At 46.7% G+C, this 13,217-nt stretch overlaps 1 protein-coding gene across 1 annotated transcript; it reads left to right on the plus strand.

Annotated features, from left to right (window-relative positions):
* Positions 1-3,794: 3,794 nt before the first annotated feature.
* On the plus strand, positions 3,795-12,719 carry LOC111149938 (mas-related G-protein coupled receptor member X2-like). The gene is given in 6 exon segments (XM_022507212.1): positions 3,795-3,858; positions 3,958-4,150; positions 5,452-5,554; positions 9,903-9,928; positions 11,700-11,875; positions 11,878-12,719. Coding segments are annotated over 6 exon segments (1,404 nt in total).
* Positions 12,720-13,217: the final 498 nt, after the last annotated feature.

Raw genomic sequence — 13,217 nt, forward strand, 5'->3', positions numbered from 1 at the left:
TCATCACATCATCATAAGAAGAGAGCTGAGTATGGTACAAGATATTTTGAAAGAGAGAGACCACAGTCACACAACTTTTATTACTGTATAGTGTTATGATTGTTCTATTTTATTATTATAGTTATTAATCTCTTACCATGCCCAGTTTATAAATTGAACTTTATCATAAGTATGTAGGTATATATAGGAAAAACATAGTGTATATATACGGTTCAATACCATCCACAGTTTCAGGCATCCACTGGGGGTCTTGGGATGTGTCACCCGCAGATAAGGGAGGGGACTACTATATAAAAATGAACAGGTAGATTTGAAAAAATTATCAAAATGCCTGCTAATGATAAATCAGTATTCATAGCTTCCTATATTAAAGCCAACACACTTCCTATTAGAAAAGCATTGGCGGGGCGGGGGGCACCTGGGTAAGTGTGGGTTAAGCCTCTGCCTTCAGCTCAGGTCATGATCTCAGGGTCCTGGGATCGAGCCCCACATCAGACTCTCTGCTCAGGAGGGAGCCTGCTTCCCCCCTCTCTCAGCCTACCTCTCTGCCTATTTGTGATCTCTCTCTCTTCAAATAAATAAATAAAATCATAAAAAAAAAAAAAAAGAAAAGCATTTGGAACTTTGTCCCATCCCTAACCATTAAGCCCCTTGTCCATAGCTGCCCAGTGTCGCTGCAGGGAATGTTATAAAAAATACCATCCCTTTGTCTGGCTCATCTTCTTGTGCTACTTCTCCTAGCTCTGGGGTCCTCTGGCTTTCTTCTCCAGTTCCCAGTGTCTGGCTCTCCTCCTTATTTAGGTGACATATCCAGACCCTCCCCTCTCACTGGAACCTGAGTACCTGTTTCACAATGGCACCCTCACTCTAAGTGTGAGGGGGTCTTGGGTATGACCATGTTAGCAGTGGTTATAATCATGCCCCATTCTACCATCACAACCCGCATACTGGTTTACAAAGCACCTTTCATGTCTGCTAGAGCACGGTCATCCCCAGACAGAGGAGACAGGCTCAGAGTTACTGTCATTCAGCTAGAAAGCTACAGAACCAGAGCTCCAAACAGGACTCATGGCCATGCCTCCACCACGGCCCAGTGCTTGTTCTAGTCCAAGGTTACATCCAAGGTTAGAGCAATGATCAATAACCAACCAGCACTTTCTGTTCCTTTATTATGGTAAACCCTTACCAGCCTTCCTCAAACTGAATTGACATCTTCTTGGTATTACCCAATTGATTGGGAAATCTCTGGGTCATTGCCAAATGCAGGCTTATGCTCAAGGAAATGTTAACTTATGTTCCATATGTCTGAAAATAACCCATCTCTGGTTATAGTCAGTAGAGACATAAGTAGAGGTTCTCTCCAACAAAAGTCACCCTAAGCACAACAAAGGGGGAAGACAGGGTCCCCAGACATCTCCCCTCCTACTGTCTCAAGGTAATATCTTCAAGTCCAACAGAGAAACATTTTTAACTCTTAAGAACTTGAAAAACCACAAAACATGTGTGCTTAGGTGTCTCAGTCAAACGCCTGCCTTTATAAATAAATAAAATTCTTAAAAAAAAAAAAGGCACCAGACTCTTAATTTTGTCTGAGCTCATGATCTCAGTGTCCTGAGATCAAGCCCCATGTCAGGCTCTGCACTGGGCCTGAAGCCTACTTAAGATTCTTTCTCTCCTGGGATGCCTGGGTGGCTCAGTCAGTTGAGTGACTGACTTAGTTTCAGGTTGTGATCTTGGGGTCATGATGTTGAGCCCTGAGCAAGTTCCAGGCTCAGCGTTGAGCCTGCTTTAGATCTCTCTCTGCCCCTTCCTCTGCTCATGCTCTCTCTCTAAATAAATAATCTCTTTAAAAAAAAAAATTATCTCTCTCCCTCTCTACCCCCCCACCACAAAAGAAAAAACAAAAATCATGACTGTACGTGGTAGGCCCAATAGGAGGACGGGTAGCAAAGGTCTGGCTCACAGGGCATCTGGGAGTCCTTGCAAAGGTTCCTAGGTGTGTTGGAAATCTTTTATGCCCCACTTGACATATCCTAGGCTCACCTTTTAAATGAGCCATTGCTGTGGCGACCAGCTGTGCCCGAGCTACACAGAATAGCTCTTGCTTTCTGACAGCTACTACTCTGTGATCCTGGGCAATGCTTTAACCTCTCTGTGCCTCCTCCTCTGGAAAGGGGGGATGAATATGGCACATACTTCATATGGTTGTAGTGAGGATAATATGGGTTAATAAATGCAAAGTAGGTATAATAGTGCCTGGCACAAAGTCAGAATTACAAAAAAGACCGACATTACTGTTATTGTAAGTATTATCATTATTTCATTTTTATTCTTACTCTATCTAGGGCTGGGTGCCAGAAGAAGAAGACTGGGCTTCTTAGCTCTGAGTTTGCCAAGTTGGAGTCTGACTTGCCATGGTCGGGTGTTGACTTGAGCCCTCGAGCCTCAGGGGTGGGAGGAGTGGGGCAGGAAGGGTAAGAATCCCATTTACGGAAGGCGCAGAGTCTCCGAGAATTCTTATGACAAATCAGGGAGAAGGTACTCATATTACCTCTTTTATAGATAAGAGGAAACCAAGGTTTAGAGAGGTTGGTGAGGTCACATGGCCAGGAGTGGCTCATCAGGCCTGAGTCCTGGAGCCTAGGCCTGGTTCTTGGGGCCACCATGTCAGGCTGCAGAGGTGGTAAAGGGAAGCGCATGTTTCTATTGTGACCTGATTGATACTGTCCAGGAAGAAGAGGGAGGTAGCAGAGACGTGCCCCCTGAACCTGCTCACAAATGCCCCAGGGGATCATCTGTCAGAGCTGTGAGAGGAAGGGGGACCCCTGAGCACTGCTTCCCTAAAGTACAACTAGGTGCTGGGCTCCAGGTGAGGCAGGAGGGGCGTAGGGTGTCTGTTGGAAATAGCCCTGGGCCAGGAGTCAGGACCTGGATTTCAGGCCTGGCTCCCTGGGCAAATTCTAGCACCCAATCCAGGACCTGCCAAGCAATGGGAGTTCCATGATTATTGGTGAACAAATGAATGAATGAGCCAATGAATGAATAACAATGTCCCAGCTCTCAGAGTTTCCAACCTGGAGGACGCACTCATAAGCCTCCACAGAGAGCAGCATGTGCTGTGTCAGGCTTGTAGGGAGAGCACAGGGGCTGTGGAGTCAGTCCGGGAAAGTGCCCCTGTGGACTGGGATATATTCCAAAAGGGGGAACTTGACTGGGCCAAAAGGATAAGGGGGCTTCCAGGAGGCAGAGAAGGGGGAAGAACACAGAGCATGAGGCCTGCTTGCACAGAGGCTTAGAAGGAGGGGCAGTTTAGTATCTGAAAGATCCTTATGTACTGTTTTAGCCCTTTCCCTCCATTTTCCCAAAGCGGAACTCCAAACTGTATACTTATCTGTAAACTGGCCCAGCTCCCCAGCACGGGTTTTCTAAAGTTTGGCCTCGTTCAAGGAGCTGTTTTAAAACAGAGATCTGTCAGCTCCCAAGGCCCAAGGTTCGACTCCACCCAGCAACTATAACATGGCCTAGGAGCAACCCAGCCCTCAGGGAAGTCTGGGCCTGCACCTCTGTCCTCCTCCTTGGCTGCCCACTCCCCTACCATGGTGTTTACATATCACCTCCCCACTCCCTGGCAGGAAGGCCCCACTACCTCTGCCTGCTCCTACCTGGCTGAGTGCTACCGCCTCTCCCCACTCCACCCTGGCCAAACACTGGCAGAGGAAGCTGGAGAAAACCAAACCAGCAGGCCTTACCAGGTGACAGCCCGGCTGTAAGGAGCCCAGGAAGAAGAGGGTGACATGGAGGTCACTGGGGTTCCCCGAAGCCGGAAAGACTTGGAGAGGAACCGCTCTCTGCTGGAAGGTAAAGAGCAGGGAGTCTGACCCTTTTAGCTCCCTGACAAACGTTCCTGTGGGGGTGAAGAGAATTAAGCAGCCATCATGGGTCTTTGCGTCTTTATAGTGCCTTGTGGTTTACAGTCCGCGCTTACACGAGGTATCTACTCTAACAGAGACACAGCAACAGGAGTGGAAACAGAGTTCACCTGCTGTCACACAGCAGCAGGTGGAAGGGCCCCCGTCCAGGTCACAGCTCCACCCCCGGGACTCGCAGTGGCTGACGAGTGCAAAGTAGCTTCAGACCCTGCTGGCCTGGGGTACTTGGATGTCAGGACCAACCCTCAGAGGCCTTGTGGGATTCCAGGGAAGGAATGGGCTAATAAAAGTGATGACCATCATAAGCAGTTCTTGACAGTCATAGAGCTTTTACCACACTCTAAGCACACACTGGTGTCTTTGAGTACCTCATGACAGCTTTATAGGCAGCCATCACCATTTCACTGAGGTAACTGAGGGTTAGTGAGATTAAGCAATTTAACTGTCAGTAAGGTTCAGTTCATTAGTAACCTTGTCAGAACCAGGATTTGAGATCAGGAATGATCATTCCACACTTTGATTTCACAGACACTGCGCTACACTGCCACTGGTGAATAACCATCCCGAAATAACATGGCTCCCCTTCACTCGCCCACTTGAAGTGGGACCTCTTCCCAAGCGTCACTGACTGGGCCCCCTGCTGGCCAGCCATGGGTTACATGATCCCCACAATAATCATTGACTACCACCTAGTGGCGCCACATGGAATGTCACATTTCTATCCTTTCATTGGATTTTTGTGATGTTCACACCTTATCCCAGTGCCTACAACAGTACCTGGCACAAAGTAGACATTCAATAAATATTTGTTGAATGAACTCAAGTGATTCTTAGAGGAAAAATAAGTTTTTCTTTTCAACTAGGAAAACTAGAGCTTTGGTCGTCCCAACTTTTTTATTCCTAGAAGCTTCCCAGGCCCATGTTTTATGTTCCCTGACAGCTGATCTGAAGAAACAAAGAATCAGATGGAGAAGAAGCTGGCTCTCCTCAGTCAGATGAAGGTGGCAGCACGCTTCCCTGATCCCCCCAGCTACTCAAAGCCCTAAACTCCTATCTCCATGAGGCCCTGACTTTCTGGGGAACTAGATCTTGTTTGAGCAAGAGCAGTTTGACCTAACAAGGCAACAGAATGGAAAGGAAAGAATTCAATAAGGCTTTACTTTCCTTCTACTCTACTTCCCATAGAGAATCAGCTCTGAGCTCCCTTGAAGCAGGAGGTCCTTCCTGGAGCTCCTGACTCTGAAATGAACTCTTGGTCCTCTGGCTGGAGAAAGCCCTGTAGACAAGGCTGCCTGATTTGGTGTTATCAAGAGCCTGAGAAGCCATGTGATTTCCTATGCAAGGACTATGAATGACCATAACTGGATGAGAAAAGCTCAGCACTCTCACAAGGGAGTTTCCTACTTCCGGTCCTCCCCTGCTCTCCCCAGACTGAATTCTCTTTCCTGCTCTGAAGTCTTGTGACTGCTCTTCCCCCCAATCCAGCCAGTTCAGATTAATCTTGATCCATTTCCTCCCGCAGCCCCTGTCGGGGCCACTGGAAGTCAGCCATCATTCTGATGACGCAGCTGTGGTCTTCCAGCGTGGTCATGAAGACCCAAGAGATCAGTGGAGCCCACTCTCCGGTGGGTTTTTATAGAAAGGATCCTATAACCCAGTGACTTTTCTGTCCCCACTGCTAGATCCAGCTTATTCTGCTTCCACATTCCTGGACTCCCCTGTGATTTTCTAGGTCACAGTGGCCTGCTCCCCCATTTCTTCAAAACACCACTCCCCGACTTGTACGGTGATGAATACTGAATCTAAGCCAACTACAGATGACTTCCATTTCCCACAAGGACTGGGCTTCTTAAATATTGTGTTAAGTTTTAAAGCGGACTACCCAGTCAAATATTCTTTGTCTCCATTTTGCTTTGTTCTTCTATGCCCAGGTCTTTCTCACAGTTAGGCCTTAAAATTCTCTGCCTAGAAGGACTTCCCCATCCTCACTTTTCCAAGTCATTTGTTCAATCACTAAGTCACTCGTGCTTGCAGACACAAGTGAACATGCTTAAAATTTTTCTTTTGCTGAGCATTGGGTCAGGCATTGTCCCAGGCACTGGGACTCAAAGACATGGTCATTATTCTCAAAGCACTCACAGCACAATAGGAGAGAAATACGTCCTCAGATGCTTAAAGCACTATGTGATCAATGTTTTCATATGGACATATTTGTGGCTGCACGAGCAAAAGATATGTCCAAATTAAATTAGTTTTAGCAGAAATAGACATTTTTGGTTCAAACAGCTGAGATTCAGCAAGACGACATGGCTCCAGGCATAGTGGGATTCAGAGTTCAGATGATAACATCAGATGCAACACCCCCCACCGCCGCCCGATCCTGGCCTTGGTTTTATTGCATGCACTTGGCTTTCGGCTGCTGGTGATATCCGCATGGAGTAGAATGAGAAGAATGAGAAGAAGAGGTTCAGATACAGCAATGAGTCACACCCTCCCAAAATTATAACTGCAAATTCGCATAGTAAAATTAGCTACACATACATTCTCACATACACTTTTACAAACACACACACACACACACACACACCATGCAACAAAACTATTCTTCATAGGGACTTCCTATATTACACCTAAATGACTAAATGACTCTAATGAAAAGAATTTGTAACACAAAATTTTGGGTCATGGAGGGCGCCTAGACTCATGAGTATATCACAGGGATGGAAAGGGGAGCCTCTGGGAACCATTAAGGACCTGATGAGAGTCACTTTGGGATCAAGTTTGGCCTTGGGAGAGAGCCCTGTTTGAGGTATCCTTTCTCTTTGGTACAGAACAGATCCAAGGCGGGGCGGGGGGGGGGGGCGGGGTAGGACACAGGAGGAAGAAAGAGCTCCATAGGCACCAGTCTTAAAACTTAGTTTTAGACTCATCACAGCTGGAAAGCATCTCACTTTACAAAGAAGGAACAGAGACCAGATTCCATAATTAATTGTTAAATTGGAAATATACTATACATTACAAAACAGTGTATTGGATTTATTGCATGCAGATACCAAAGTATTTGTGCAATTGTTTCCATTGTAGAAGTATGACTAGAGATTTATATTTTCATTTATATTCTATCTATTCTCCCTGTGACAGCCTGAGGGATGTTTCTAAAGCACAGAGCTGATAAAGTTTCTTCCTTTAATGGAATCCCCTTCGCAAATATGAAGGAGATTCATATTTCCTATTCGGCTTCTAGAAGACAGAACTTTGGGACAAACCAAAGGTCAGAAATCAAAAGTTGGGAACTCCAAAGACTAAACCTTTAGTGTATTTCTCATTAGTGAGATCACTAATGAGAAATAAACTACCAAGAAATTGGCTCTGAGTGAAGAAACATTCTCTCTCTGGAGAATTTGTAGCCACAAGTCAGTATCACGTTGTGATCCTAACACTTCAAATGACAGATGAGATCCCTGGTGACATCCTGAAAAATGAATAATGCTGGGAAGGTCCCCCAGGTAACTAGCAAAAGAAAAAGAAGACCTCTCTGGAGGAGCTCAGCTGTAATTCAGACCTCAGAGGATTCCCACAGATAAAGTCCCAGTGAAAGGGAGCAGCTCAGGACGCCTGGGTGGCTCAGTCAGTTAAGCACCTGCCTTCGGCTCAGGTCATGATCCCAGGGTCCTGAGATGGAACCCAGCATCGAGCTCCCTGCTCGACAGGGAGTCTGCTTCTCCCTCTACCTGCTGCTCCCCGCCCCGCCCCACTCGTGTGCACTCCCTCTCTCTCTCTGACAAATAAATAAAATCTTAAAAAAAAAAAAGTGAGCTACTGATAGTCAAAAATCACAAACACAGAAAGTAAAAAGGCACTGTGTGAAAGTGATAAAAGACATAATGGGCAGTAAAATCAGACATACATAGACTTCAGCGCTGGAATTATTGGAGAAGTATAATATGGCCATGCCCAATAAAGTTAAAGACATAAAAGAGAGAATTGACAGTGTGAGGCAGCAACAAGAGATAAATCTCAAGTAGAATGTCTAGAAATTAGGGACACCTGGGTGGCTCAGTTGGTTAAGCAACTGCCTTTGGCTCAGGTCATGATCCTAGGGTCTTGGAATCAAGTCCCACGTCGAGCTTCTTGCTCAGCGGGAAGCCTGCTTCTCCTTCTGCCTCTGCCCCTCTCCCTGCTTGTGCACTCACTCTCTCTCTCTGACAGATAAATAAGTAAATAAATCTTTTAAAAAAAGAACTTCTAGAAATTAATACCATAAAAAGTAAATTTAAAATTCAGCGGATGATGCAACAGATTAGACACAGTGCAAAAGAGACTAGTCACCTAGAAGGTACATCTATAGAAATTACCCAGAAAGCTAACCAGGACACAAAGAGATGGAAAATAAGAAAGAATTTAAATGATATGGAAAAATAGGAAAAGAAACTTTAACGTATATTGAGTTAGACTTCTGGAAAGAGATAGTAAAAAAAATCATGGTAAGAATTAGCAAGTATATAGGACTTACTATGAGTTCCTATTCTAAGTTGTTACATAATTAATCCATTAATCTTCACAACAAAGCTATAGTTTTGTATCAATGAATAAGTGAGTAAAAAAGTTTTTCTGATTGTTTTAAATGCTTCACAGTGAAGTTTTTAAAGGGGGTGGCAAGAAACTCAATTTGGCCGCAGCATGGGCACATGAGAGGAAGTCATAGGAGCTAAGGCCAAAAATATTATCAGCTGATCTGAAAATAAGCTAGCTAACAAATATCATGATGTAGAGGGAGAAAGGTGACAATGTGTGCAGTGCACTAAATTCCTTATCTTTTATAAGGGAACTTGATATTCCCTGCTGTTGTTATTGACAAATCAAAAGCAGAACTGTAATGTTATTATACAAAGTCATAATATTAGCATCTGGAAGAATTTAGAATGGAAACTGGAAGTGCTGGTTGCTATTGAGAAATGAGAGTAGGAGAGAACTCGTGTTTCACTTTATACACCCTGGCATCATTTGAAATAAAACTAATGTGCATATATTGCTTCTGTGATTAAATTTAAAAAGATTAAGTGAGCCAAGACATGCAGGGCCTTGAACATCAAGCCGGGCCTTGAACATCAAGCCAGGCTTTGACATCAAGCCATCAATTCTTTAGCTATGGAAGCTCACACAGCTTGGTGGATGCTTTATTGCCCAGGCTCACAGAAGGCAGCAAAAGGCCCTAGGACAGCCATTTCTCACAGGGAGGGGAACCGGATGGGGTAGAACGGGGAGAGGCCAAGATAAGTGACTGGAGTCATGGCACATGAAAACATCTCGTGAAGTTTCTTGCTTGACATATCTCCAGGATTTCATTTACTGGTGCCCTTTGGGCAGGAAATCACAGGGGCTGTCCAACATCTTGATAAGCCTCAGGTAGTCACCAGATACCACACCTGTGGCCTTGGACCCCTTGCCATCCACAGAGTAGAGAAGTCCTCTCTGCTATTTCTCAATCTCAGGAAAGCTCTTCCTTTCCTAGTTTCTACCCCCAGCAAGAAGAATGGTGCTCAGGTAAGCGTTTGATCAAGAACTGTCTTCTTTCAGAGACAGTTCTGTTTTCTTCCTCTTAATCCGCTTGCTTGTGAATCCATTTTAAGGGGGGCGGGGCGTGTCGGAAGCCAGGGCACCCCACTGCAAATCGGGAGACATGAAACTTCCTCATGGAGGCTTTGGGTGCTGGTGACTTGGACTGTGGGAGGGCCAAACGGCCCCTACCAGGCTCTTGTGACTTCTCTCCTGTCTCCTTATACTCCCTCTTTCTCTCCAGTCAAATCTGCAACCATGGAGAGATGTATTGTGCTCAGGGACCAAGGCGGCATTCTACCACGACATTCCAAAGCTAAATTGTTTTAATAACATCAGGTTTCACAGATTTGCTTGCTGTTCAAAAGTTGGGTTTTTTCCCCCTTTGTACCCTTGTATCTGACATTGTCCTAACAGAAAATATGGTACCCGAACAGGTACAGGTAATGGAGGAGAGTAATGAAAGGACAGGTCACATGGGTATGGGCAGGGCTAAAGGAAATCTATAAAGGACGCTAACTGAAGACCCCAGAGACAAGGACTGAAAGGGAAAGGGAAGAAGTTACCAGAACTCAGAAGGAAAGGACCACCAGACAAGGGCACAGTCCTTAGACAGAGTAACATGTCCACTGCTAATTCACAGCCTGGCAGAGACTCAGAAAGTCACAAACCCCCAATCACCCTCCTCCCAACCCTCAGCTCCTGTCCGTGTCTCGCTTTCACTGAAAGCAACCAGGAGGCAGAGAGAGGGGGAAACCTTCGAAGAGGATGATGAAAACACCCAGAGGAGGGTAGAAAAGATGGAAATGAGATTTGATGGCAAATGGAGAAAATCCATCTCTCTCTCTTTTTTTTGTAAGATGCTATTTATTTGAGAGAAAGAGAGAGAGAATGAGTTTGGGGAAGGACAAGTTGGGGGAAGGACGGAGGGAGAAGCAGACTCCCCACTAAGCAGGGAGCCCAACGAAGGGCTCGATCCCAGGACACTGAGATTACGTCCTGAGCCAAAGGCAGCTGCTTAACTGACTGAGCCACCCAGGGGCCCCCAAACCCATCTCCTCTTATAGCCTTCTCACAGTTGGTATTTCCTGGGACTTTCTCTCTCTGTGTGATTGGATCAATTTCTCATGGTACTCCTCAAGATGTATTTGACTGTCTGCACCTTTCTATCTGCTGTCACTCTTTCAGAATAGTCTCTCATTATCATCATAAATGTCTTGAGAACGGGGGCACCTGAGTGGTTTGGTTGGTTAAGCGTCTGCCTTCAGCTCAGGTCATGATCCAAGGGTCCTGGATGCAGCCCTGTGTCCTCCCTGCTCAGTGGAGAGCCTGCTTCTCCTTCTCCCTCTGTCCCCACCCCACCCCCACACCCTTGCTTTGTGTGCACTCTCTCTTTCTCTCTCTCAAATAAATAAATAAAGTCTTAAAAAAAAATTAATGCTTTGAGAATGGAACGTAGTTTTGTGAGGGGTTTTTGTTTTTTTTAAGGTGGTGTACACACATACTCGTAAATATTTTAAGTTTATTATTTTGACTGCTCTAGAAAGAAAGCCATTGTAAGAGTGACTTAGACTGTGTCCCTCGCAATAGAGTAGGACATTAGGGGGACACACTAATGGCCAGGAGGAAAGTATCTCCTGTCCTCATAAAGCCAACATGCTGAGACATTTCTGGCCAAGAGGTTTGGCCATACTCATACCAGTCATTGCAACAGGTCACATTCTCTTCATGACCCTAAATCATGACTTCCTTTGTGGTAGATGGACCACCTTTAGTCACTGAGATTGTCCATAGGTCATGGCAGGGTCCAACTTCCTGGCCCCTAAGAGGAATTCTCAGTCCCAGGGAGAAGGAATCCTGAGCTCAGGGTCCTGCTGTCACAACACATAACCTGTCCAGACTTTTTTCCTATTGCCTCCTACAGACCTGACATGGTCTGGGAGGTTAAGAAGAGGTGTGTGAACCCTGGAATATTCCCACATTAGTATAAGGTCGGTGTTGCTGTAGAGAGAGTCCAAGCGTTAGCGTCAGAGACAACTGGTCTGAATCCAGGTTCCAGAACTCCAAAGCAGCGCAGTGTTTGGTGAGTATCTTAACCTTTGCAAGCCTCCTTTTCCCTCCTCTGTAACATGGAGACAGTAATCCCCCAGTAGCAGGCTGGCCCTGAGGAGGAGTGAGCTTCCAGAAGGTGCTCCGTCTTGTTTGTGTTCCCAGGAGTACCAGTGGAGGGTTTCTGAGCCTGGATCCCACCTCCCCAGCCTGGGAGAGCACACTCAAACCGGTGAATGGAAGTGACCACGCCTTTCTGCAGACTTTCCCCGTGGGGATCCTGATCGTGTCCTTGCTAAGCCTCACCTTTGCCCTCGGTGGGCTGCTGGGAAACCTGATCGTGCGTGGCTCCTGGGCTTCCGCGTGCGGAGGAACACCTTCTCCGTCTACATCCTCAACCTGGCAGGAGCCGACTTCCTCTTCCTCTCCTTCCAGGTTGTCTATTTCCTGGTGATGCTTGTCAACTTCCATTCCGTGTCCCTTTCCATCCCCACGTTTTTCGTCTTCGTGTGGACCTTTGCCTACATCGCAAGCCTGAGCCTTCTCAGTGCTATTAGCACAGAGCGCTGCCTGTCAGTCCTGTGTCCCATCTGGTACCACTGCCACCGCCCAAAACACACATCAGCTATGACGTGTGCCCTGCTCTGGGCCCTCTCCTTGCTGCTGAGCATCCTGGAAGGGGAGTACTGTGGCTTCCTGTTTCGGGGTTTCGACGACAATTGGTGTCGGGCGTTTGATTTCATGGCTGCCACCTGGCTGATTTTCTTATTTGTGCTTCTCTCTGGGTCCAGCCTGGCCCTGCTCAGCCAATCGCTGTGTGGCCGCCATCGGCTGCGGCTGACCAGGCTCTATGCGACTGTGGCACTCACGGTACTGGTCTTCCTCCTCTGTGGCCTGCCCTTTGGCATCCACTGGGTCCTCTTACACTGGATTCTGATACAGTCCTCGGATACAGTCCTCAAGCATCTTTATCTGGTTGCTGTTCTCCTGTCCTGCCTCAACAGCTGTGTCAACCCCATCATTTACTTCTTCGTTGGCTCCTGTAGACAGCGGTGGGCTCAGCGGCACAGGACCCTCAAGATGGTCCTGCAGAGGGCTCTGCAGGACCTATCAGGAGGGGATGAGAGTGAAGCCAGCCTTCCTCAGGAAACTCTGGAGATGGCCGGAAGCAGTGTGGTGTTCTGAGTCAGTCTGTCTCCCTCAGACAAATGTGGCTTTGAGAGCCAACTCTCTCCCCATCAGTTTGGGAGGTTTTCTTGACTTCTCTCAGCCGGTGGGTGCCCTGGTCTTAAAGCCTTCAAGTTTTAAGATAAAGCTGAAGGTTGAGATAACAGTCCTCCTCGTGAGGACTGAGACAGAGCCTGTCAGGCAGACACTGAAGTCCAGCGCCTCAAGGACAGCCTCCCCCAGGACCTTCACACCATCCCCAGCTTTGCCAACTCTCAGGTCCCCTTCTAAAGAATCCCACCTTCAGCAGAGGCTGAACACGGTACAGGAAAAGTTGACATTTTCTTTGGTCACTGCGCTCAAGAGGGACTAGAAAAACATTCCCTCACAACTTTCTATGGTCACCCTCCTGCCATCTGTCTCCATAAAATTAAAAGAATTGAAGTGCAGTCTAGTCCCAAAGAGCTATCGTCTTTGATTTTGAAAGGCCCTGGAATATCTCCCTAGCTTAATGGA

This window comes from Enhydra lutris, unplaced genomic scaffold (assembly GCF_002288905.1).
Source record: "Enhydra lutris kenyoni isolate GAN:26980312 unplaced genomic scaffold, ASM228890v2 scaffoldscaffold22, whole genome shotgun sequence".
NCBI classification, from domain to species: domain Eukaryota; kingdom Metazoa; phylum Chordata; class Mammalia; order Carnivora; family Mustelidae; genus Enhydra; species Enhydra lutris.